At 40.5% G+C, this 25371-nt stretch overlaps 1 protein-coding gene across 13 annotated transcripts in view; it reads left to right on the forward strand.

Annotated features, from left to right (window-relative positions):
- EFCAB11 (EF-hand calcium binding domain 11) overlaps positions 1 to 25371 on the forward strand; it is a 226694-nt gene that overhangs the window by 98585 nt on the left and 102738 nt on the right. Inside the window, exon 7 of one of the 13 annotated variants that reach the window (XM_073800131.1) lies at positions 15870 to 16020. The exons of the other annotated variants lie outside the window; for them this stretch is intronic. Within the exon in view, the coding sequence (XP_073656232.1) occupies positions 15870 to 16005 (136 nt within the window). The 3' untranslated portion in view covers positions 16006 to 16020. Of the gene's footprint in view, positions 1 to 15869; positions 16021 to 25371 lie in introns of those variants that run through there. 13 annotated transcript variants of the gene reach the window in all.

Here is a 25371-nt window from a genome sequence, read left to right on the forward strand (position 1 = left end):
AACCAGAAGCCCAAGAGTAAAGAGCAGAGGGGTGAGCCATGCAGGAGGTGCTCAGGCTGGATTTCCAGTTGGGAGGGCCAGTGCTGGGCAGTAGTGTCACCAGCACCCAAGCTGGCTTGCGGTCTCCTTCCTTGTATTCATTCATCTGGCCCAGCAGTTCTGTAGTATGATCCCCGGCCCCAAGGGGTCTGTGAGGTCCAAACTATTTTCATAATGCTAAGGCACTGTGTGCCTTGTCTCACTCTCTTGACATTTGCATTGATGATGCAAAATCTGTGGTAGGTAGCACTGCATGAATCGTTTCACCTGTTTTTAGCATAAATCAAGGCAGTAACACTAAATTGTACTGATAGTCATTGTATTCTTCGCCACTTTGCCCTCACAGCTAAAAAAAAAGTCAGTTTCACTTGAGTATCCTTGATGAAGCAATAAAAACTTGTTTTATTAGATCTCAATTCTCAAGTGCACATCTTTTTAACATTCCGGGAAGTACCCATACTGCATTTCTGTCACACGTGGAGGCATGATGATTGTCTCCAGGAAAAGCTCTTGCCCAGTTGTTTAAGTTGAGATGTAGACTGGCCATTGTTTTAATGGAACACTATTTTTATTTGAAAGAATGACTGACAGACAAACTACGGTTATTTAGACTTGAGTACTTGGTCGACATTTTCTTAAAAATGAACGAAGTGAGCCTGTCATTTCGAGGAAAACAACTGTGACAGTATTTGTTGCCAACGCTAAAATTCAAGCTTCCAAGTGAAAATTAAAATTTGGGAAACTTATATCTGCCACTGTGAGCTTGACAGTTTCTCAATACTTAAAGACTTTTCTGATAAATTCAGTGGTGATATTAACAAATGTAGTTTTTAAAATATTGTATAATGAAATGTGTTAACATTTAGAAGATAACCAATGCATGATGTTACAAAATCATGGTTGGGTAAAAGATCCATTGAAAATACAAAATACACCAAAGGATTTTAATGTAGCAAAGTATGAAAAGTTAATTGATATGATTTCAAATTATACATTGCAGCTAGCCTGTAAGAAATTACCACTTACTGAGTTATGGTATAATATCAAAAGGAATATCTACAGTTATATGAAAAGACTATTAAAATACTCCTCCCTTTTCAACTACATATCTGTGTGAGGCTGTATTTTTCTTTATATACCACAATCAGAATGCCACAGAGGGATTTCAGAAGCAGATAGGAGAATCCAGCTATAATGTATTAAGAATTTTAAAGACGTGCAAAAGTGTAAAATAATTCTCTTACCACAATTTTTTAGTTTGTTTTGGAAAGTTTACTTAGTTTTCATTTTAAAAATTTATGTTAAAACGTAATTAACTTATTTTTAAATGAGTTAATCTTTTAAATTTTTCTCAGTTTTAATTTCTAGTATGGTAACAATTGATAGATTTAACGCACATAAACAGAAGCCTTTGGAGTTCTCAGTTTTTAAGAGTTTAAAGGAATCCTGAAGGCAAAAAGTTTGAGAACCACTGGTTTAGTACATATAGAATACTTACCATGTACTGGGCCTGCGCTGGTACAGGGATAGTATGGTGCACTGGACAGACACGGGCCCTGCCCTCAGAGCTAGCAGTCACCTACAATTAAACAGATAGTTCCCATAGAGTGGGAAGTGTCATGATAGGAGAAGCACAAAGTGATATGGTAGCACCTGGCCCTTTTTAGGGAAGACTTCCAGGAGGAATTAATGTCTCTGGTGATGCTTGAAGGATGAGTAGGAGTTAGCCAGGCAAAGAGAGCTTGATTGCTTTGGGTATATGGAAAAGCATGTGCAGAGGTCCCCACGTGAGAGATCATGACTTCACTGCAGAAGTAAAAGAAGTCGCGTGTAACAGGAGCACAGAGTGGAGGGATGGTGAGATGTGAAGCTGGACTAGAAGACAGTAGCCAGGTCGTGAAGGGCTTTGTGAGTGTGTGAGGTGTGAGGACCTCCCCCTAGGGGAATGGAGGATCCCGGGGGAGGGGGTTAAGTCAGGAGAGTGACTTCAGATTGCATTTTAGACAGATCTCTCTGGTTGTAGAGAATGGAGGTCTAGAGGCAGGGAGACCGGTTAGGGGTCACCATGGCAACCAAATCGAGATGATGGAACCTGGGCTAGGGTACGGCCCAGGTGTTGGAGAGATGTGGACAGATTTAAGGGAGATTTGTGTGAAGTTTACAGATCTAGGTAAATAGATTGGGTGTGGTTAAGGAGGGAAGGGTAGGCATCAGGACTGAATTTAGTTCATTTGTATCATTTTTTTAGGTTGCACATATAAGAGATGAATAAATGAACTTATTTACAAAACAGAAATAGACTCACAGACATAGAAAGCAAACTTGGGGTTACCAAAGGGGAAAGTGGGGGAGAGGGTTAAATTAGGAGTTTGGAATTAACAGATACACAGATACATGCTACTATTTATAAAATAGATAAACAGCAAGGACCTACTGTATAACACAGGGGACTATATTCAATATCTTGTTATAACCTATAATGGAAAAGAATCTGAAAAAAGATTATATATATATATATATATCTGATTCAAGTATATATATATCTATATCTGAATCTGTTTGTTGTACACTTGAAAACAACACAACATTGTAAATCAACTATACTTCAATTAAAAATTTTTTTTTTACAAGACTGAATTTAGGTTCCAGGTTTAGCACCTGGGAGTAATGCTAATGCTCACTGACAGAGGGAAAACAGAAGGTACAGGTTGTAAAAGAGGGAGGATGTATTCCATTTGAGCCATCTCCAAGCTATCCAAGAGGAGATGCCCAGGTCAGCATTTGGATATGTGGTTCTGAAGCTGAGGAGGAAGAACTGGACAAGAGACATAGATTTGAAGAGTGTGCAAAGTTGGCTGGGAAAAGTGCCCAGAGAATTAAGAGAATCCAGAGACTATGTGGTCACTGAGACCAAGGAGAGAGAGGAAGAAGGAGGGGTCAGTGATGACCAGTGTTGTCAAGAAGTCAGTGAAATGATTAAGAGAGTCTTCTAGACTGAGCAACAAGAAAGTAGTTGTTGAGTCATTGACTGTATCCAGAACAATGTCAATGGAGCGGTAGGCTCCAAGAGCTGGAAGAGTGAGGAAGAGGAGAGAGGAGGGGGTTGGTGGAGGACAGGAGGGGAAAGATAGAAAAAGGTGTGGTGGGTGAGTGGGAAGAGAGAGAGAGAGATGTTGAGATTTGAGTTATTATAATTCTATGGGAAGGAGCCCATAGAGAGAAGGTTGAAGATACAAGAGGCAAGGGGAAATCAATGGTGAGGTTCCAGAAGACTAAGGAGGGAAGGGGATTTAGAGAACAGGTGGAGGGAAGCTATGTCTCCAACAGAGAACCAAGTTTCAATTAAGGCATAGGGTACAGTGAGCATTAGCTGAAGAAGATGTAGGATAGTTTAATTTGAAACAGAAGTTCCGTGGTGCCCATTGGAAAGGTTTAGGAGGAGAGTAGTGGGAGTTTGGATCAAAGGAGAAAAAAGGCAGAGCAGCGTGAGGAAGAAGACAGGGGAGACAAAGCCTGGAGGGGCTCACCAGCGTGGCCAAGTAGAACAGTTATGTGAGGAGACAGGCAGGATACACAGCTGGATCTTATTTTAGATATTGGTAATTTAATTACAGATGTTGGTAATTTAATCTTTTCTTTTTGCACAATGATGCATTTGTATCACAACCTAAAAATTACCCTCTATAATAGTGACTCTTTTTTTTTTTTTTTTAACCAAAACATTTTCTGGCCAATTCAAATTATTCCTGTGTGTTCTGTTGTTTAATTTTATGTGCACCGGGTTAAATCTTCAGCTACGCTCCTGACATTGAGTTCCCCATGTAGAAAAATCTATTCATTATGAACACATTTATTGCTCTATTGAGTTGTCTATTTAAAACGCAGAGAACCGAAAATTCAATGTAGTGCGTTTCTACTTTGGAAAAAAAGTGGATGAATGGGTACTATTTTCTTGAATACACCGTGTTTGTCTTAGATAATTAACAGTCCAGATTCATAGGCTAACAGATGCCAATCCTTGCTTGTTTTGATACTTGTTCCTTATTGAAAGGGATGCTTCCTAAGACTTGTACATGCCATGTCTGCATCAGGGGAAATGATATGACAGATGTAATGGAGACAGTTGCTTTTGGGGCACAGCTAAGCTAAGTGATCAACAGAGACGTTGATCTCCAAAATCTATTTCTCTGAGGTTAATTATGCAAAGTATGAAACAGTTTCTTTGTTGAAATTGTAAAATAAAATATCTCAAGTAGCTTCAGTATAAGATTAAGCCATTAAATACTTATAGATTCCAAGTTTACAGCCCTCTACTAAATATTTATCGTATTTAAGACTGGTGTTTGTCCCAGATACATTCTTTGACGACATATCCTAATTTCTCTAGATTTCTAATATTAGTAAATGAGAATATCCCTGTGTTGTGTACATGTAAGTGTGGACTACAGTACAGTACAAGGGCACTGTCAAATGAGAAATCTGCAGTTAATACTTAGTGGATCTGACCAGGAGGTCAGAGTTTATTTTTTTATTTCTTCCCAGTGTAACCCCCAAGAGGCCATCTGTTCCATTTCTTAACATGTATAGTGGATTCTCCTGTCAACATCCAGGCTGGGGCAGACTAATGGAGAGAGCTTTGTCTTCCATGCCACCTAATCCCATCCGGCTCCCAGCCCCACCATCTCTGTTATAAACAGAAGCCCCTCCACTCTCTCTGGGTGTCTCATGCCTATTCTACTTGTATCTTCATTTGTTCTGACTTGGCCTCCACTCTTCCCCTCACTCAGGCTTTCCAAGGACATCCTTGGAATCTTTCTTTCACTGTAAGTGAACTTTCCTGCATCCTTAACTGAGTGGTAGAACCTTGCATCTTCCTTCTTGCCTTAGCTGACATTCAGCTCTTCTTCAAGAGCTTTGCCCAGTTGGTCTTTTGAGGGAACACTACTTCAGAAGCACAATGCTCTTTGGAGACCAACATTTCCCACCCTACGGTGGACCCTCCCTTTTTGATCATCCCGAATCTGATTGATTTGCTTTCTGTGTCCATGGCACTGTCATCCATCAAGCTCCAGATCACCTGCATCACATACAGCCTCTTTGCAAACTCAAAGCCCTGACATCATCCTGGGTGCTACCCAGTACTTTAGATTTTCAGTTCCTTCGCCCTCTCAGTTCCAGTGACCTTCATCTCCATTACTTCAGCTGACTGCTCTCTTAGCAGGACCCTTGTTTGGTCCTGGTAATGTCTGGACCATTACCAGGAAGTGCACCATTTCTAAAGTCTCACATTCAAATAACTCTTTTCTGTGAGTCAGGACCTCTGATACAGTATTGAGTGGTAGGGTTGGTAGTGGGCATCCATGTTGTATTTCTGGCTTTTTATGCAAATGCTTCTAAGTCTTCATATCACTATTTAGTATGATATTGCTATAGGGTTTTGGTGGAAGGAAAAAAATCCTTTATATTCCAAATCTGCTCAGTGTTTTCATTTGTCAGTAGATGTTGGGCTTCTGTGAATTTTTTTTTCCTACACATGTGAAGTTCTCATATTGTTTTTCTCCCTTAATCTGATATTTACAGCATTAAAATTTTTTTCTCCTCCATTTTTCCTCTCCTTTTGAAATTCTTTAATGTCAGAGCTTTCCCTTACATCTTCTCCTTAATTTTTCCCCCTTACATCTGTCTCTTTAATTTTCCTTTCAGTTTTTTCCCCCTATCTTCTTTTCTCTCTCTCTACTGCATCCTGGGAGATTTTCTTAGTTTTGCCTTCCAGTTCATTAAATCTCTCTTAAGCTGTATGAAACTTGCTACTTATATTTTTTCATTACAAGATCTTCTGTTGGTTTCTTTTCATTTCTACCTCTTTTTCTTTCACACCCTTCTGATTTCACAGTCTTGTTTGATAGCTGTTGGTCCCTCCATTATGATGGCTTTGAGGATTTTAAAAGTCTTTTTCAGAGTGTTCTATTATAGCTACTTCCTCAGATGTGAATTGTCTCTTTTGTCAGAGTGCATTTAATCATGCTGCATATCCTTGCATATTTTGTAGTTTTCTTTTCTTTTCTTGAGAGCTTACCTCCCCTGTGGATCTGCTCTACAAGGGTTCTCTCTGAAGGGTGGTTTTGAGATTTCCTCAATCCCAGACCCATGGATTTCTTAGCTCTGAAACAAGTCATAAATTAAGCATGGCTTGGGAATCCTACTACAGGGACGTAAAAATTTCTGTGCCCACGTGTGATTCAGACTCAGTTGCTAGTGAGATACATGCATCTTATCTTCATTTCTAGTCACAGGTAATGTGGGGTCTTGATCCTAACCGAAAATAAATGGAACTCTTCTCACCCCACCGCACCCCTGATACCTGTGAGGCATATTCAGTCCCTTCCCCTTTGCAGATGTAGAAGCCTCAGACCCCTCTAGTCTTTCTGGCACCTGCCCCCACCCCATCCTCACAATGGCCGCAGAGTCTTAGTCATCACTTAGCCCCGCGGGCTTATGATCCTTTTCTATTCAGAAACTTTCCTGTCTTGTTTTTGAAAATGGTTTCATTCGGTAAAAGTCCCAGCAGAAAATAGAGCATCACTCAGATACTTAAATTCAAGAGATTTTAATGAAGAAACTATTTTCAGAAGTATGCACAGGAGTAAAGAATCCAACAAGGTCATTTGAGGTGCCAGGGACTAGGAAGCTGTCACCACTCCCAGTCTGAAGGGACAAGGGAGAGAATGTTATTATTGGAGGCCAGGGACAGCTGGAGCTATGGAGGAGGGTAGAAGCTGGGTTTGGAGGGACGTAGCCACTACCAGAAGGAAGACCTGAGGCAGGGAGGGAGCAGGAAAGAAATACCCCATCCTCTCTCCCTCTCTTCTCCTACCTCTTGCTGGTAACTTCTGTTGGCCAAACCCAGATGGAAGGTACCAGCAAGGAAGCCCAGGTAATAGGGCCCAGAGGGGCCCAGAGCAAGGCAGGGAATGGATTGGAGGGATATGAAAGTAGAGAATAAATAAATAATACAAGACTTATGTGATTTTTTGGTTAAAAAATTTCATTTGTTATTTCTATATGTTGCAGCAGACTGAGAATTTTCAGCAAGCATTCACCCTGCCATGTTGACTCAGAAGTCTAATAATCCCTACTCCAACCTCTTACTCAGCTGAATCTCTCATTTGGGCACACCCCTAACGTTTGCAGGGCCTGGGGCAAGGTGCAAACAGAAGCCCACATGCTATATGTCTATAGATATGAAAATTATAAATCAAGGTAAACTATTAGGCAAAATATGTTTTATCTTCCTACCTTGACAAATATACTTTAATAATGACTGGAAGGCAAAGCTGTGATTTGGAACTCATCGGTTCCTGGGAGATCCACGTGGGGCACTCATGGCATGGGGGAGAGCTGGCCTCTGTCCCTGGCTCTGCTCCAGGTGGTCAGGAGCCTCACATGCGCTTGTGTGGACACTCAGCCCTCACATCCCACCTTAATCCACATGACCTACAAACAGCCACCCTTTGGGTGGACCCTCAGGAAGAGGCCTGCACAGGCACTGAAAGCATGCTTAGGGCTGCTTGGGTAGGGAATCCTAGGGTCCCAGGTACCTGGAATGGGGTCTGAAAGGTGGAGGATGGAGGATGTAGGGGTGGGCACATCTTGTTCGTCTTGCAGACTCCTTTTGTGGAGAGGGGTGCAGCCAGAGAAGGGCCAGAGCAGAGCCCTCTCTGAGCAGAGCCCCTCAGAGTTCAGGGCAGGGTCCCCTCTGGCCTGGGTTTAGTGCTGGTCCCATTGCACCTGATCTTCATCTTCATCAAGACCTCCAGTCCCTTCTCTTCTCTATGTTTTTCTCAGACTGTGAGCCTCCCTGCCTGGTCTGGGTCCTCTGGTCCATCACGCTCTCAGCAAGGCCCTCAACTTCCTAGCCCCCTTGTCCTTCCATCGTTCGTACCCGGCAGCCCGAGTCTCCATCTGCCTGCTTCACGCTCGGCTTGGTGAGGGCCTGCCTTCTGAACAGTATAAGCAGTATACACATCCCAGTTGGGCCTCTGGACCACCAGCTTTTTCCTGGTTCCCCCAAAACATTTTCAAAACGTCACCACCCTTCTCAGGCTCCTGCCCCCCCTCTTCTCTGTCACTCTCATCAAATGGCCTCGCTTCCCATTTCTCTAAGAAAAAAGAAGTCACCAAAGCCACAGTGTCTTTTACTTCCTGCCCCCTCTGCAGTTTTACTGGACACTGCTGACAATGATGGTGAGGATAAAGATGGAAGATAATGGCTAACTTTGTCCACCCCTAAGCCCCACCTACCGCCATGGCGCCTTCCTCCTGTCACAGAGGTGAAGGGGCTGCTTCCCCGCCCCCCAGCCTCTGGCAGATCCTTCCACCATGACTTTGGATTCTGCCCCTTCCTGCTTGCTGGGGACCTAACTGCATCAGTGATCTCCTCTGTCTAACACTCTGCCTTTAAGCTGCAGTCACTCCTCTGCCTCTCATTTCCAAATCCCCTCCAGTCCACGGTGGTCTCATTTCTGCCCCAGTAACTCCACTGAAACCTCTCCGATCAGGTCCAACAGTCACCTCTACTGGCTAAAGCCAATGGGTACTTTAGTGCTTCTGCACAGTATTTGACACAAGTGAGCTGGCCTTCTAAACATGCTCTTTGCCCTTGACATCCATGTTCTTCCTGCTTTAACGGGCAGCTTTCTGAGTCTCCTTCCCTTCATTGTTGTCTTTTTCAGAGCTCTGCCCTCAGCTGCTTCTCTTCTGATTCATTAAACTCTCAGCACTGACCTGTGGGTATTCAATCAATCTCAGATTATGTATGCAAATCAGGCAGTGGTTTCAAATTCAAGCAGGGAACTCAAGTCTTTAAAAGTTTAAGCAAGAAGGAGCAAACTTTTTTTTGGAGGGATACACATTTCCAGTCATGAATGATGTATTACTTATTGGAACTGGAGTCCACTGAGGGGGAAAAAATCATAATAGCTTATTTCAGAACTAACACAGCTATACGTTAGCAACCGAAATGATGTCGCTATCTTATTAGAAATACAACAAAGAGATAACTTAGCAGCTGTCTCCTGCACTGTCATTTCATTTTGCTCTGTAGTTCTTGGCAGAGAATCTAGAAAAGAAAAAAAAATAATTAAGCCACACTGTGTTCTCCTAGACTAAATGAGTTCTGCTGTTCTGAGAAACAAATCTTAAAAGGCAATGTATGTTCCATGATTATTAGAAATAGAACATTTTCAAAATTGTTTTTTTTTCCCTAGAGACATGTGATTAAACATTATGGCCTTTTCCCTTCCAGCTAAGAGAAACGTCGTAAAGTTTCTCTTAGCTCCACATTCCAAACCCAAAACTCCAGGGCCAAACATCAGCCTAGGGGCCATAATTAGATCTTGGAACCCACTTTGAAAAAAGAATTCCACAGAGAACTATTTAGGGCTCTCTTTTCATTGAGATAAAGAGATGCCACATGTAGAGCATTTATTTGTTTATTCATTCATCATTCATTCCACAAATAATTATGTTAATAGCCACTTAAAGTCATCTTAGAATGGGTATTGTTTAATGTGCAGAAAGATGCTTGGCAAAAAGAGACGCTGAGTTTATTTTTACTTTATTTGGCCTTTACCTGCCAAGGTTTCTTTTCCCCACCTTCAGAATGTGTTTGCCAGCAGGACCTACTTTGCGTGTGCGTCATATTATTACATTCCATCTTTCCCTGTTGCAGTCATTTTAATAGTGATTTGGGTTGTGGTATCTTTGTGCTACTCTATACTTAAGCAGAGGGAAACTCTTACCAGTCCAGGGAAAGAAGGAATTGTCAAAATTAAATCAGAAGTCAGGGTTCCATTGCCTGCTGATTTGTACAGTTCACGTTTTTACAACGTAAGTATGAACTGAAACAGTAATACTATGGCCACTTTAATTTTTATCGACATGTCTAAGAAAATGAACATGGCTAAAAGGGAGATAGATGAGACGTGCAGATTTCGTGGGAAACATTATTAATGCTATTAATCTTCTGGCATTACCTAGGGGCCCAAGAGAACACAAGGCAGAATTGAATACAGTCCCAGCCCAGAATAAGAGCCCAATGCATGTTAGCCTAGGAGTGGAAAAGCCATTGCCTGCAGTGGTAACATAAATGTATGACTTAGGCTGGGTGGGAGATTACAGGCAGTGGTGGGGCTTTGGCAACCTGGAGAGCTCCTAAGTTGCCTAAAGGCATCCATGTTTAACAAATTGAAAAACACTGTGCTCGCCAAACAAAAGCATGTCTAGAGATTGAGTACTGTCCCAGCCAAAGTGTTAGATCTCTGAAGTATGCCTATCCCTTGCCTTATGTCCTCCATTCCCCTTTCCACATACCCTCTTTCACTCTTTTACTTCCCACCACCATCCACCCTGTATCTCGGACTGCTTGCCACTTCAGCTGAGAGCTGCAATCACAAAGTTTCTGCCTCATTTCAAAGAATATCTAATGTCCATCGACAGATGAATGGCTAAAGAAGATGTGGTGTGTATACGTACATGCACAATGGAATATTACCCAGCCATCAAAAAGAATGAAATAGTGCCATTTGCAGCAACAGGGATAGACCTAGAGATTATCATACTAAGCAAAGTAAGTCAGAAAGAGAAAGACAAATACCATATGATATCACTTGGAATCTAAAATTTGACACAGATCAACATATCTACGAAATAAAAACAGACTCACAGATATAGAGAACAGACTTGTGGTTGCCAAGGGAGGGGGGTGTGGGAGTAGAGGAGGGAAGGAACGGGAGTTTGAGATTAGCTGAGGCAAACAATTATATATAGAACGGATAAACAACAAGGTCCTACTGCATAGCACGGGGAACTATATTTAATATCCTATGATAAACCATAATGGAAAAGAATAACTGAGTCACTTTGCTGTACAGAGGAAATTAACACAACATTGTAAATCAACTATACTTCAATAAAATCTAAAAAAGTAATAATAACTAATGAAATGTGCCTGGGTTTGCGAGTGTTTGTGTACATATTAACCAAGCATCATTTAAAACACTTTAAAACTTCTCAATCTTTGTTAGCTTTTATATTATATATATAATACATGTTCTTCATTTGAAAAGTTCCAACAGTATAGAAACTAAAGTAAAATGAGTTTCTTCCTTTTTCCCCTCTGCCAATCCTATTCCCTGGATAAATATTATTAGCTGTTTGGTGTATATTCATCCACATTTTTTCTGAACATATAAACTAACATATATATGCACATACCTACACACATAGATTATACATAAATATAATATTAAAATACTGCATACCATTCTTCAACTTGCTTTTTCATATAATACATCACAAATTTTCATAATAGTATGATTATATCACATTCTTTGTAACAGCTATTTATCAATATATAATAGTTTACTTAATCAGTCCCTATTAGTGACGTTTAAATTGCTTCTAGCTTTTCTATTTTTCTGCATCCAACTCTCTACAAGGATGTGTGATAGCCATCTCCACGTTCAAAGCCAAACTCCTGATCTTCTCCCCCATACCTGCTTCTCTTAAAGTTTTCCATCTTTTTTTTTTTTTTTTGCAGTATGCAGGCCTCTCACTGTTGTGGCCTCTCCCACTGCGGAGCACAGGCTACGGACACGCAGGCCCAGCGGCCATGGCCCACAGGCCCAGCCGCTCTGCGGCATGTGGGACCCTCCCGGACCGGGGCACGAACCCGCGTCCCCTGCATCGGCAGGCGGACTCCCAACCACTGCGCCACCAGGGAAGCCCAAAGTTTTCCATCATAATTCACGGAACTCCATCCTTTGCGTTGCTTATGCCAAAACCCTTGGAATCATCTCAGGCTCCTTTCTCTTTCTCCACATCCATTATATCAGCACCGGCTCAGCCTCCCAAGTCAGCTCCATGCTTCTGCCTTTACCCGACAGTCTGTTCTCAACCTGAGGGATCCTTTTCAAATGTGCGGCAGGCCAGGCCATGCTTCTGTGGATTCTTGTCTCACTTGCATAAAAGCCAAGGTCCTTATACTGGTGGACAAGGCCTTAAATGATCACCCCCACCACCGCCACCCCCTCCACCATTGTCTCCCCCGCCCATACTCACCTATAGCTCTCCCGCTTTGCTCATGCTTCCCCAGCTATACTCGCCTTCTCACTTTTCTTCAAACGTGCCAGGTATGCTCCTGTCTCGGGGCCTTTGCACATGCTCTGCCTTCTGTCAGCAGTGCTCTTCCCCCAGATATACACCAACCTTCTTCCTAACACTTTCAAGTGTTCAGTAGTCTCCTTCTCAGTGAGGTCTTCCTTGCCCAGGGTATTTATAAAGAACATTTCCCAGCCTTCTCTAGCCCTCTTCTCTGTAGTACTTATCACCATCTAAGGTACTTTACAATAGGGGTTACTTTTTTGTTTTCTTTATTATCATTCTCTACCCCTGGAAGATAAGGAGGGCAGGAAATGTGTCTGTTTGGTTTTCTGTGGAATCCTCAGCATCTGGAAGACTGCCTGCCCCACAGGAGGCTGACAGTAGCTACTTGTTGAATGAACAGATGCTATGAACATGTCAGCTGTGAATGTCCACATACATATTTATTTGCTCGCATGTGGGGCTATCTCTTCAAGGTGAATTATTAGAAGTGGAATTGCTGAGCCAATGGGCATGCTTATTATTATTTTTTTTTTTTAAGGAGAAAAGCTGTGGTTTTCTTTTTTGTTTTTTGAAGATGTTGGGGGTAGGAGTTTATTAATTTATTTATTTTTGCTGTGTTGGGTCTTCGTTTCTGTGCAAGGGCTTTCTCTAGTTGTGGCAAGCGGGGGCCACTCTTCATCGCAGTGCGCGGGCCTATCACTATCGCGGCCTCTCTTGTTGGGGAGCACAGGCTCCAGACGCGCAGGCTCAGTAGTTGTGGCGCACGGGCCTAGTTGCTCCGCGGCATGTGGGATCCTCCCAGACCAGGGCTCGAACCCATGTCCCCTGCATTAGCAGGCAGATTCTCAGCCACTGCACCACCAGGGAAGCCCAAGGCATGCTTATTTTAAATGTAATATGTATTGTAAATTGCTTTCCATAAAGGTTGTACATTTGGTATACTATATGATTCTTCCTGTAAAAAAAAAAAAAAGATGTATTTTAAAATAGAACTTAACCTGGATGTAGTGGTGAGGTTACAAGTGAAAGGGACCTTTTAATTCAGGGATCCTTCATCTGGAGTCCATGAACGTAAACTTTATTCAGCATCTTTTTAAAGATATTCAGCATCTTTTTAAACTGGAAATGTTGCCAGCAAAGCACAGTCATTTTAACAGTATCTGTGACTTTGTCACTAACAGAAGACACAGATATTTTTGTATCATAGTATAAATGTTGTGGCTGTCTTGAATATGTTCACCCTCTTCACTGCTTTGGAATCCAGTGAGTCCTCCTTCCCTTGAATCCTCCCTTTCCTTTACCCACCACTAGTTATTTGTCTTGCCACTAGATCTTGTTATTTAATGTGTTAATAAAGAAGCACCTATAATACCTTATTGCTAATTTGTTTTTTTAATACTCATATCTATTTCAGTATAATTGGTTTCATTTTATGCATTTAAAATTAGAGTCTTTATCAAACTGCCACAAGGGTTCATGGTACAAAAACAGTTAAGAGCTCTGTTCATTGAAGGGGCTGCTGTTCATTTGAAGGAGTAAGTTAGTCATACAGTTAATCATTAGGCATTTTATAAAATTAAAGTGCCACAGAATTTCAGTACCAGAATAGAAGATACACTAATATTCATGGCTATCATGTCTTTCATTCATTCATCCAGTGCTTATTTATTAAGTGCTTCTATAGGCAGTGCTCTGTGTCAAGAGTTCTGCAAATCAAAGGTGAAGATCTGCTCCTTGCCTGTGCTCACTGGGGAACTTTGAAAAGACTAATCGGTGATGCACATCAGAACCGTCTACCCAGAGCCTTTCCATCCTTGACTCACTCCCCTCCTCTACCTACCTCTGCATGTTGGAGAGCTCGGGCCTTGTTCCTGGTTTTCTTCTCTATCCACGTTTTTCCCCTACGTGATCTTATGCAGAGTTACAACACCTAAATGCTGGTGCTTTCCAAAGTTACACCTTCGGACCAGATCTTGCCCTAAGATCCAGGCTCATCCATACTTACCGTCTCTACTTGGGTGACTCATGGCATCCCAGACTTCACATAATCAAACATATTTCTCCCTCCTATTTCAGTAAGTGGCATCACTATCCGTCCATTGACTCAAGCTAAAAATTGCCCAAGGGTCTTCCTTGAATCCTACCTTCCGTTTACTTGCCTCCCCTTATCCCACATCCCTAATGCAATTCATCAGCAAATAATATTGGTTCTCTATTCATAAGACCTTCTTACAGTGCTATTCAAAGTGTGGTCAGCAGATCAGTGCTGGTCCATGATGAGTTAGGTATAGACATTGAGAGTAAGCATTAAAAGCTTTTACAGCAGTTTGAAATTGTCATGATGCCACATTCACAATGGCAGACTCATCTCATTGAACAGGGTATAGACAGCTTTAGTTCTGGCAAGCTCAAATGGTGAGTCATATGTGGCGCAAGTTGTGTAATAAATAATCCCGTGCAATAGGACCATATTACAGTGTGTGATACTTTATGATTGGTTTATCAGCTGTATTCTCAAAGTGTATAAAAACCTGTGAAGATGAAAGCATTTCTTTTTATAACTTATATTTACAAGTTTTCATTTTTAATCAAAAATTTTCATTTTATTATTTAACATTATTAGTTAATTAAGGAAATAAAATTTATGTTGATTATTTTCACCCTCAAGTTGCAGAAGGTAAAGCAAGCCTCACTGGAGTTTTTTGTTAGCTTGTTGGCAAGGAAACACGTGTCTTTTCTGAATGTGGCAAGAGTATAAACCAAATGGTGAAGGTGGAAGTGATTCTGAAGAAACAAAGGCCCAAGAGTACATATTTGTTTTCCTCAAAACTGTGATCCCTCACATACTGAGTTCAGTTTATAGCTGTCATTGATGTTGACATCCTAAAAGCATAATGTTTAGTGATTTGTAGAGACATACTGGCTATGAAGCAATGGAACCATCAAAACACATAGGGTAGGGCTTCCCTGGTGGCGCAGTGGTTGAGAGTCTGCCTGCCGATGCAAGGGACATGGGTTCGTGCCCCGGTCCGGGAGGATCCCACATGCCGCGGAGCAGCTGGGTCCTTGAGCCATGGCCGCTGAGCCTGCGCGTCCGGAGCCTGTGCTCCGCAACGGGAGAGGCCACGACAGTGAGAGGCCCGCGTACCGCAAAAATAAAAAAAATAAAAAAATAAACATATAGGGTAGTAGAATCCACAATGACACACAAAAAAAGTATTCTTTAATGGCATCCAAAAAAAAAAATTAAGTTCAAAGCCACGAGAATTTTTTGAAAGGAAGAATAGAGGATTAAAAAGCTGATTCAAACAGATGTTCAGTATTTCACTTATAAACATGAGGGTTCTACAGGCTTCTTAGTAAGTAATGTTTCAGCTCGCCAAGACTGAAATCCGTATACAGTTGGTGAGACATTGGTGAAGGATTGTATCAAAGGTATTTGCTCAGAAATGTTGGGTGAATCCGCGCACAGAAGGTAGCTCAAGTATACTTCCCCCCGCAGCTCAGCCTGTTCTGGAACCGGCTGATGGTGTGGAGGACTAATGCATAGAGCAGCTGAAGCCAGCAACATGTTTTTTCATTGTAGTGTGATAATTTCACTCATATTCCTATTTATGTGCAATTTGAACATGTTGGTGATACGAAGGAAGAATTTCTTTTTTCAGTTTTGTCGCTGACAAACAACTAAGTCTGAACTGTGTAGATGAAGGATTCGTTGTCAACAAACATGGACTGGAGTTTACATTTTGTGTAGGAGCGTGTTCCGATGGTGCAGAAAACATCCTGAAGACATCGCCCTGATTTAGGGGCTGCACCAGAATGTAAATCAGTGGGCTGTCTCTCTCATGAGGAAGTCCTGCTATGAAAAGAAATGTTGGTGGAACTAAACTGTGGGCTTAGTGCCGTCCTAAAAATCATGAATTAGATAAAGGCTGGTGTGTTAAATTCTGGATTATTCTCTTGTGTTGCATGATACTGTGTAGGCAGATCATGAACAGCTATTACTACATGCTGAGGTGTGATGATAATCAAGAGGACAAGTGTTTGAGAATGTTCAATTTATAGAACAACTCTAAACGTTTCTGTAAAATCAGAAGACAGTTTGATCCCGGCTTGTTGAAGATATGAATTGGACAAGCAGGATTGCGTATGTATCTAATACCTTCAGTATTTTTAATGATCTCAATATTTCCATGCAAGGAAGAAATGCAACATGTTTTTCAGTGGCTGATAAAAAAAGGAAAGGAGCTTGGAAGAACAGAATTTCTACAGCTTATTACGACACACGTTCCATAAATTAACAATTATCAATGATGCAGGTGATGATCTTTATACTGCATATCTGTGAAAAGCTATCACAAAACACCTTAAAATTTGATAAGGCATTTTGAATTTTATTTTCCATCAAAAGAAGATCTACGCCTAAAAAATTCATGGATCCAGAATCCATTTCTTTCATCAAAAGATAAATTTAACCATAACTTACAAGATACATTACTGGAACTGACTTCTTTTGAAGGATTTAAAGGACTCTGAAAACATAGTAGCACTTTTTCCATTTTAGATAAAATTTTAAAATGAACAAAACGAGCTTGCTGAAATTGCTCTAAAACCTCTTCTATTCCATTCTGCGAGACTGGTTTCTTTCCTCTTATTATTATTAACGTAAAACATAGAAATAGATTAGATGTACCTTATCAACTACAAGTAGCCTTGTTGGCAAAAGCACCTAGATTAGATAAATTATCAATCAAGAAGCAAGTCAGTTTGTCACATTAAAAATTTTAAACATTTATATACACTGTGTTCATTCAAAGTGTGCCTATAGACATTTAATATGGGGATTCTTTTTTTTTCCCTCAAAATGAAAAAAAAAGTTGCAAGTGTAATAGTGAGCCTATACTGCATATTAGTTGCCTACATACATACTTTCAGTGAACAAACAACATGTACAATTTTCATACTTTTTTCCTTATGCATACTTTGGTAATATTTATTGCAATATAATTTCCTGTTGGTTGAACTAGTAATACAGAATTGCAGCTTTTAACTTGTAAGTCTTTTTATTTCATTTTTCTAGCAATTTGTATTAAGTTTTACAAAGTAGCAGTTTGCAACAGACTGGAAAAATTTTTAAAGTGGTCCTTTACCAAAGAGAATTTAAGCAGCACTGCCTTAGGGGACGTAATAGAAAATGAGGCTTTTCTTCAAAACATACCCTCTGAAAAGAATTAGTTCTCTTACGAAGTCTTTCAAACTATCAGACATGTTCTCAGTTACTTTATTTTGAACAAGAAAAGAGTGTTGAGCCTGAAGCAGCCTCAGTCAGTGTGGGTTTTTGATGCTTACAGAGGTTACCTGATGAAATTGGCAAATAAAGGAGGAAGGAAATGTCACACAGATCCAGTTCTTCTGCCTGATGTTATAAACTCATCACTGCAAATATTGGCTGTCATTGTAAACAAGCCTTTAAAGATACTTTAAAAGCAATCCAGTAAGTGGTTACATATTAGAGATCACAAATATACATCTCAGATTGAATGAAAAAGAAACCCAAAACATACATTTTATAATGTTACGCAAATAGCTACCAAGTGACTTCAGGTAAAAATTTCTAGTGTCAGGACCAAGCATGGAATTTACAAAGTCCTGTATTCCAGACGACTTTAACAGATGTGAAAGTGACATGCCCTGGAAAATAGAGTTAATGTCTCTAAAAGTGGCTCTGGTGATAATGAAAACATTGATATGAAGCCGCATGTCAAGAATGAATAAAATTGTTTCATGAAACGTGATCATGGAAAAAGCAGCGTGTGTTGGTTATTAGGCTCTTGTCTCTCAGCCCCAAACCCACCCTTCTCTACTCTGCATGGTGAGGCTGGGACTAAGACTCTGAAAGCTGCATTTCTCCTTTACCAGCTGCCTCTCAGCAGGTTCCATCTTCCCAACGTGCAGAGGATGCCTGACGGCTGGAGAAGGGAGCAGCAGTGGCTCTTTCCTCCCTGTCTCGTCTCGGTTCCCAGAAGGGTCACTTCATTCCGGCACCTGCTGTTGGTTCTAGTTTCCTGCTGTTGGTTCCAGTTTCCCACTGTTTCTTACCCTGGACCCCTCAGAGACATCAACCACAGCTCCCAGAGGGTGGGCTCCAGCTTCCCAGGACCCTCCACCAGCCTTCTAGGTCTACCTCAGCCTCTTCCCTCTGTTTCTTCAGCCCTGACGATGGTAGAGGCTTCATATACTCAGTTACAACTTTTCTTTTTCTTTTTAATAACTGCTGTGTTTCCCTTTTGCCTTGTAGTCCTCCAATACCTGTCTGACTATTTCTTAGGTTAAAATCTCCCTTTTAAAATAACTGTCGTATTTCTGGACTGGATTTCCTGACTTGGATCCCAGCTGATGTACTAGCAGTGGCCCCAGCTGGTCTGGCAGTGGTTTGGTTGTGTCCGGCCCTGAATGCAGTGCCGAGCAGCTTGCCTGTGGGAAGTGGTAGTAATCCATGTCATGCAGTGGCATCGTGATTAATCAGATCACCCCCAGGGGTTGATGGTAATGGAGTGCCCAGTGAAGAAAGAAACTTGAGGCTGCTGCGTGTACCCATCATTGCAGTAATGATGACGACTAAGAGTGGGGAATGGGGTGGCTATTTCTGCCTGGATGTGTATTTGTAGGAAAAAAAAAAAGACAAGCTCACGTCTTTAAACACTGAGGTCGTCATAGATGGCAAATCTCAAATGATCCCACCTCTCTCCATCTGCACTGCACCATCCTACCTCACACCATCCTCATTTCTCCCCTGAAGTTTGCAATAGCTTCCGGCTTCCAGTCCTTCTTTCTGACAACCCATTTTCTATATGATGACCCAAGTGCCTTAAAACCAGCTCCTCTGCTTAAAACCTCCAGTGACATCCTATTGCACTTAAAATCTAACCTCTTCAACCTCATCTCAAACCGCTTTCTTCTTCTCAGTTGTTCTAGTCTTTCTAGCTCTTTCCAGCTGTGGTACTCCCACCTTTACAGTTCTCTGTCATTGGAATTCACTTCCCCAAGCTCTCGTATGTGACTGCTTCCCTTCAACCCTTTCCCCTTGTAAATATGTCATCACGGGTTCATTTCTTTCATAGCACTTACTGCAATCTTTGTAGATCTTTTTTACTTCCTTGTTCATCTTCCCCCTACCAAACTGCACTCCATTAGGGCAGAGACCTGTCTGTCTGATTGGCTACTGTATTCCCAGGACGCTGCTCCAATGCCTACCACATAGTAGGTGATCAATACATATTTGTTGATTGAATGATTCTGAGAAATAATTTTTCCTCAGTTAATTTATAATTTTAGTTATGAAGCATTTCAAGCATGCAGAAGATATCGTAACAAACACCCAGGTACCTACCAACCAAATTTAACAGATTTTGACATTTTGCCATATTTGCTTCTGATTGTGTTTTCTTCTCTCTCGTTCTCTTTTTTTAAAGAAACGTTAAATGTAAAAGAAATGTGTCCATTTCATCTAAGTTCAAAATTATTAGCACAAATTTTGCATGGTATTCTCTTAACAATATTTTTAATGGCTGTAAAATCTGCCTCACCTTCAATCCAGATATAGGTAATTTGTGGGGTTTTTTTCCTTTCATCAGTCTAGCTAGAGGTTTATTAATTTTACTGATCTTTTTAAAGAACCGTCTTTGGTGTCATTTATTTTCTGTATTATTCTTCCATTTTCTAGTTCATTGATTTTTGCTGCTGTTATATTATTATTCCCTTCTACTTATTTTGGTTTACTTGATCTTTTTTTTTTTTTTTTTTTTTTGGCGGTACACGGGCCTCTCACCGCTGTGGCCTCTCCTGTTGTGGAGCACAGGCTCCGGACGCGCAGGCCCAGCGGCCATGGCTCACGGGCTCAGCCGCTCCGTGGCATGTGGGATCTTCCCAGACCGGGGCACGAACCCGTGTCCCCTGCATCGGCAGGCGGACTCTCAACCACTGCGCCACCAGGGAAGCCCTACTTGATCTTTTTATGGCTTCTTCAAGTAGATGTTTCCATCGTTGATTTTAGTCTTTTTTTTCTTTTCCAACGTAAACATTTAAAACTTTATATTTCCATCTAAGCACTGCTTTAACTGCATTCCACAAATTTTGTGTTTTCATTATCATCCAGTTCAAAATGGTTTCTAATTCTCTTTGTGTTTTCTTCTGTGAACCATGGGTTATTAAGAAATATGTTGCTTAATTTCCAAATATTTAGATATTTTCCAGATTTTTTGGTTACTGACTTTTTATTTAATTCTGTTCCCTTCAACTCCTTTAAATTTATTGTAAGTTTTTTTATGTCTCAGCATCTGTCTTGGTGAATGTTCCATTAGAGATGGAGTGGAATGAATATCTTTTAGATGTTGATATTTACTACCAGAGAAGTATTAAAATAACCAGCTATAATAATAGATTTGTCTGTTTCTTCTTTGAGTTCTCTCAGTTTTTTGCTTCATGTGTTTTTAAGCTCTTTTATTAGGTATATATACATTTAGGATTATGTCTTCTTGATTAATTGATTGACTCTTATTATTATGAAACACCTCTTTTTCTCTGATAGTATTCTTTGTTCTGAAGTGATATTGGTATAGCCATTCCTCTTTTGTTATCTTTTTTTATTCTTTTACTATTAATTTATCTATGTCTTTATGATTAAAGTGGATTTCCTAAGGATGGCATACAGTTGAGTTGCTTTTTTATTCATTCTGATAATCTCTTCTTTTTAATTAGAGTGTTTATCCTATTTACAGTTAATGTAATTATCAATAGGATGGGGTTTAAGCCTGCCATCTTCATATTTATTTTCTGTTTCTTCTATTTGTCCTTTTTTTCCCCTTCCTTTCTTACCTTTATTTCCAGGACTCTTCTTTCCTTTGCATAGATCCAATTTTCCATTCTTTATAATTTTTTTATAAGCCTAAAGAACTTCCTTAAAATTTCTAGTCTACTGGTGACAAATTTTCTCAGTTTCTGTTTGTCTGAAAATGTTCTATTTTACTTTCATTTTTGAAGGATATTTTCTTTCAGCACTTTAAAGTTGTCATTCTAACTGGTTTCCATTATTTCTGATGACAAGTCAATGGTAATTTTTATATATTTTTTTCTCTGAACATATGTGTCATTTTCTCTGGCAGCTTTTAAGATTTTGTTTTGTTTGTTTTCAGCAATTTGATTATGATGTTCCTTTTTATAGTGTTCTTTATTTATCCTGCTTAGAGTTTGTTGAGTTTGGATCAGGGGTATTCTAGTGTTGACCAAATTTGGACAGTGTTTGGCCATCATTCCTTCAAATGTCTCTTCTTCTTCCCTGATATTCTGGTACTCCAATTACATGTAACTTAGACCACTTTGTATTACCGCACAAGTCACTGATGTTCTTTCCATTTCACTCTCAGCCTTTTTTTTCTCAGATTCAATTTGGGAAGTTTCTATTTCCATTTCTTTAAATTCACAATTTTTTTCTGTAATGTCTAATATGATGTTGATCTCATCCCATGAATTATTTGCTTCAGATATTATACTTTTAGTCTCTAGAAGTTCCACTTGGTTCTCTTTTATATTTTCCATTTCTCTCTTCATTAGTTTATCTTTTCTTTAATCCTGGAGCATACTTATAATTAAAAGTCCTTGTCTACCAATTCTGTCATCTTTGTTGTTTTTGCTTCTCTTTCTTTTGACTGCTTTTTCTCCTGTTTATGGGTCACATTTTCTTACTTCTTAGCGTGTATAATAATGTTTTTATTGGATCCTAGACTTTATTTTATTAATCTTCTATTGCTCTGTGACAGATTATCAGAAACTTAACAGCTTACAGCAGCCTCTGTTTTCATCTCACAGTTCTGCAGGTTATAAGTCAGATGTGCTCACTTGAGTTCTATGCCTAGGGTCAAGGTATTGGCTGGGCTGAGATTTTTTTTTTTTTTTTTTTTATTTGGTTGCACCAGGTCTTAGTTGTGGCTGGCAGGCTCCTTAGTTGTGGCTCACTGGCTCCTTAGTTGCGGCACACCAGCTCCTTGGTTGTGGCATGCAAACTCTGGGCTGAGCTCTCATGTGGAAGTTCATGGGAAGAATCTGCTTTCAAGCCCATCTGGGTTTTTGGAAGCTTCCTTGTGGCTGTGGGTCAGAGGCCCTTGTTTTCTTGCCGGCTGTCAGCCAGTCTACTCTGCGCTCTTAGAAGATGCCTGCATTCCTTCTCATGTGGTCCTCTCCGTCTTCAAAGCAGCAGTGGTGTGTCACATCCTTCTTAACTCTTTGAGTCTCTCTGATCTCTTTTGCTTCCAACTGGAGAAAGTTTTCTGCTTTTAAGGGCTCATGGGATTAGATTACGCCCTCCTGGATTATTTTACCTGGTTTATTTAACAATCGTGGAAATGATCTCTCATAACATTCACAGGTTCTGAGGACTCAGGGGTATGGAATCTTGGGAGCCATTCCTAGAACTTCTGCCTACCACAATTATGAATGTTACAATGTTGAGAGTTGAGATTTTGATGTCTTCTTTTGGGTATAGAGATTAGTTCTGACAGGTTTTAAATTTACTTGGAAATAGGCTTGATTTTTAAGGCTTGTTTATAAGCTTTGTTTGTACAGTTGACTCTTGAACAATGCAGAGGTTAAGGGCACCGATCCCCTTGTAGTCAAAAATCCATGTACTGCTATCTCTGCCTCGAAAAACAAAGGAATTGAAAGATGACTCACCCAAGGTCAGGAAGCTAAAACTGTTTGGATGGAATCAGGTCTCAAACCCTAGTTCTTTTGATGCCACATATTGTGATCTCTAAGCAAACACAAACTTTTCCCCACACTTGATTAAAGATCTGTGAAATGAAAATACAGGTATTATATTTATTGAAAACAATCCATGTATAAGCGGACCCATGCAGTTCAAACCCGTGTTGTTCAAGGGTGAACTGTGTAGTTTTAGAGTACCCTTTACAGCTAATTTAGCCCCACTCCGGAGGTTTGGCCTTTCCGGTGTCTACTCAATAGCCAAGGTGTGCAGTGCTGTCTCTCCAGTCTCACTAGTGGGAACCTCAACAGGTACAAGCCCTGTGTGAGATCAGCGGTTGTTCAGCTGGCTCATCCCTGGCAGTTCCTTCCCCAGGTTTTTGATTCTCACCCCTGCGTGTCCTCAGGGAATCCCATGCAGATTTCTGGAGCTCTTTCTCTGCATGGCTCCTTCCCCATGGCACTCCACACTGCAAATTCCAGACCCTCAGCCACTCCCAACCCAGGTACCGCAAAGGTTAGGGTGAGGGAGCAGTCCAACGCAGGTGCTGGGAATTTGGAGGTGTGTAGTTGGAAGAGAATTTTAAAATAATTATAAAAATGACTAAAAGTCTATCTTGTATTTATCATCATGTCTCTACAACTCTGACTAATCAGGTGATAAAATACTTGGGATGGGGTGGGAAACGGGACTTTTGTTGGCCTACATTCTAAACAATTGCTGAGGTTACTTTTGAGTTTTAATAATACACGTATAAACTTGAAATTGCACCTTATTATGTATTTATTTTATTAAACAGCTAAGTGTGCTTATTTTGAGAGTACATTTCTAGCAGTAGCAGTTCAGAATCATTTGGACTGGCTTCAAATATAGTTTGTGTTTCCATCTCCTGTAGTATAAGAAACTCCCATGTTTAAAGAATAGATTTGGTATAAACAGTGATAGCACAGTTGTTGTGAAGATAAAGAAATAATGTGAGTTATTGAAGTCTGTCATTGTATGTGACCACTTAAGAGTTTTCCTTTGTGTTTACAATGTAAAATAGTGAAACCAAGTGGGAAATGTGAGGCATCATATTTATTTTTGTTAAGTGTAAGGTTTAGTTTACACCTGAACTATTTTACAGATTTCAATATAATTTTGTAAAATGATGTTTATTCTCCTTTTTGCACTGTTAATGGTTTGTTTTAAAACCAGAGAATAAATCAAGAACGTAATGATTATTGCTGATTATTACATGATTATTGCTGAAAATAATTTTGTCATACAGAGAAGAGAGGTGTTTAAGAAATGATAGGCTCCTGGTGTCAAATATGTTAGGTACTCTGTGCCCCAGACTCTGACCTCTGTCTCCTCAGCTCAGTAAGACCGCCATCCCCTGCTTGAGTTTCCCTTCCCTTTACCTCAGTTCGGATGGTACCTCTAGGCAGAAAGCCAGGATAATTATAGGGCTCTCTTCACTTGTTTTTCTTCTCAGGAATCATAAGCCCTGCTCTCTGCTGTCCAATCTCTGAAAGCCACTTTAAAAAATATATCTTTCGGGCTTCCCTGGCAGTCCAGCGGTTAAGACTTTGCCTTCCATTGCAGGGAGTGCAGGTTTGATCCCTGGTCGGGGAGCTAAGATCCCACATGCCTCTTGGCCAAAAAGCCAAAACATAAACAGAAGCAATATTGTAACAAATTCATTAAAGACTTAAAAAATGGTCCACATCAAAAAACAAATTTAAAAAAAAAATCTATATATATATCTTTCATTGTTTATGGCAGAAGGGCTACTCTGGTACTCTCCAAGTTTGATTGAATTATTTGTGTATATTTCTATTTCCTGGGTTAGCCTACGAGTTCCATAAGTGTAGGAGCCATATGGTATTAGAGTTTTCCAGAGAAACAGAAACAATAGGACATATCTAGAGAGAGATTTATTTTAAGGAATTTGGCTTACACAGTTGTGAGCCGGCAAGTCTGAAGTCCACAGGTAAGGCTGCAGACGGCAGACTCAGCCGAGGTTTCTTTTCTTTTTCTTTTTAATTTTATTTATTTATTTATTTGGGGGGCCACACCACACGGCATGTGGGATCGTAGTTCCTTGACCAGGGATAGAACCCACACCCGCTGCAGTGGAAGCTCAGAGTCTTAACCACTGGAGCGCCAGGGAAGTCCCTCAGCCAAGGCTTCTATACTGCATTCTGGAGACAGAATCACTTCTTCTTTGGGAAGCATCACTCTTTGCTTGTAAGACCTTGAACGGATTGGATGAGGCCCACCCATGTGGAGGGTTATCTGCCAGACTCAAAAGTCTACTGATTTAAAGGTTAATCACATCTAAAAAATTAACCTTCCCAGCAACATCTAGACTGGTGTTTGACCAAACAAGTAGGCGCCATAGCCTACCCAAGTGACACAAAAAATTA

This window comes from Tursiops truncatus, chromosome 2 (genome assembly GCF_011762595.2).
Source record: "Tursiops truncatus isolate mTurTru1 chromosome 2, mTurTru1.mat.Y, whole genome shotgun sequence".
NCBI lineage: Eukaryota > Metazoa > Chordata > Mammalia > Artiodactyla > Delphinidae > Tursiops > Tursiops truncatus.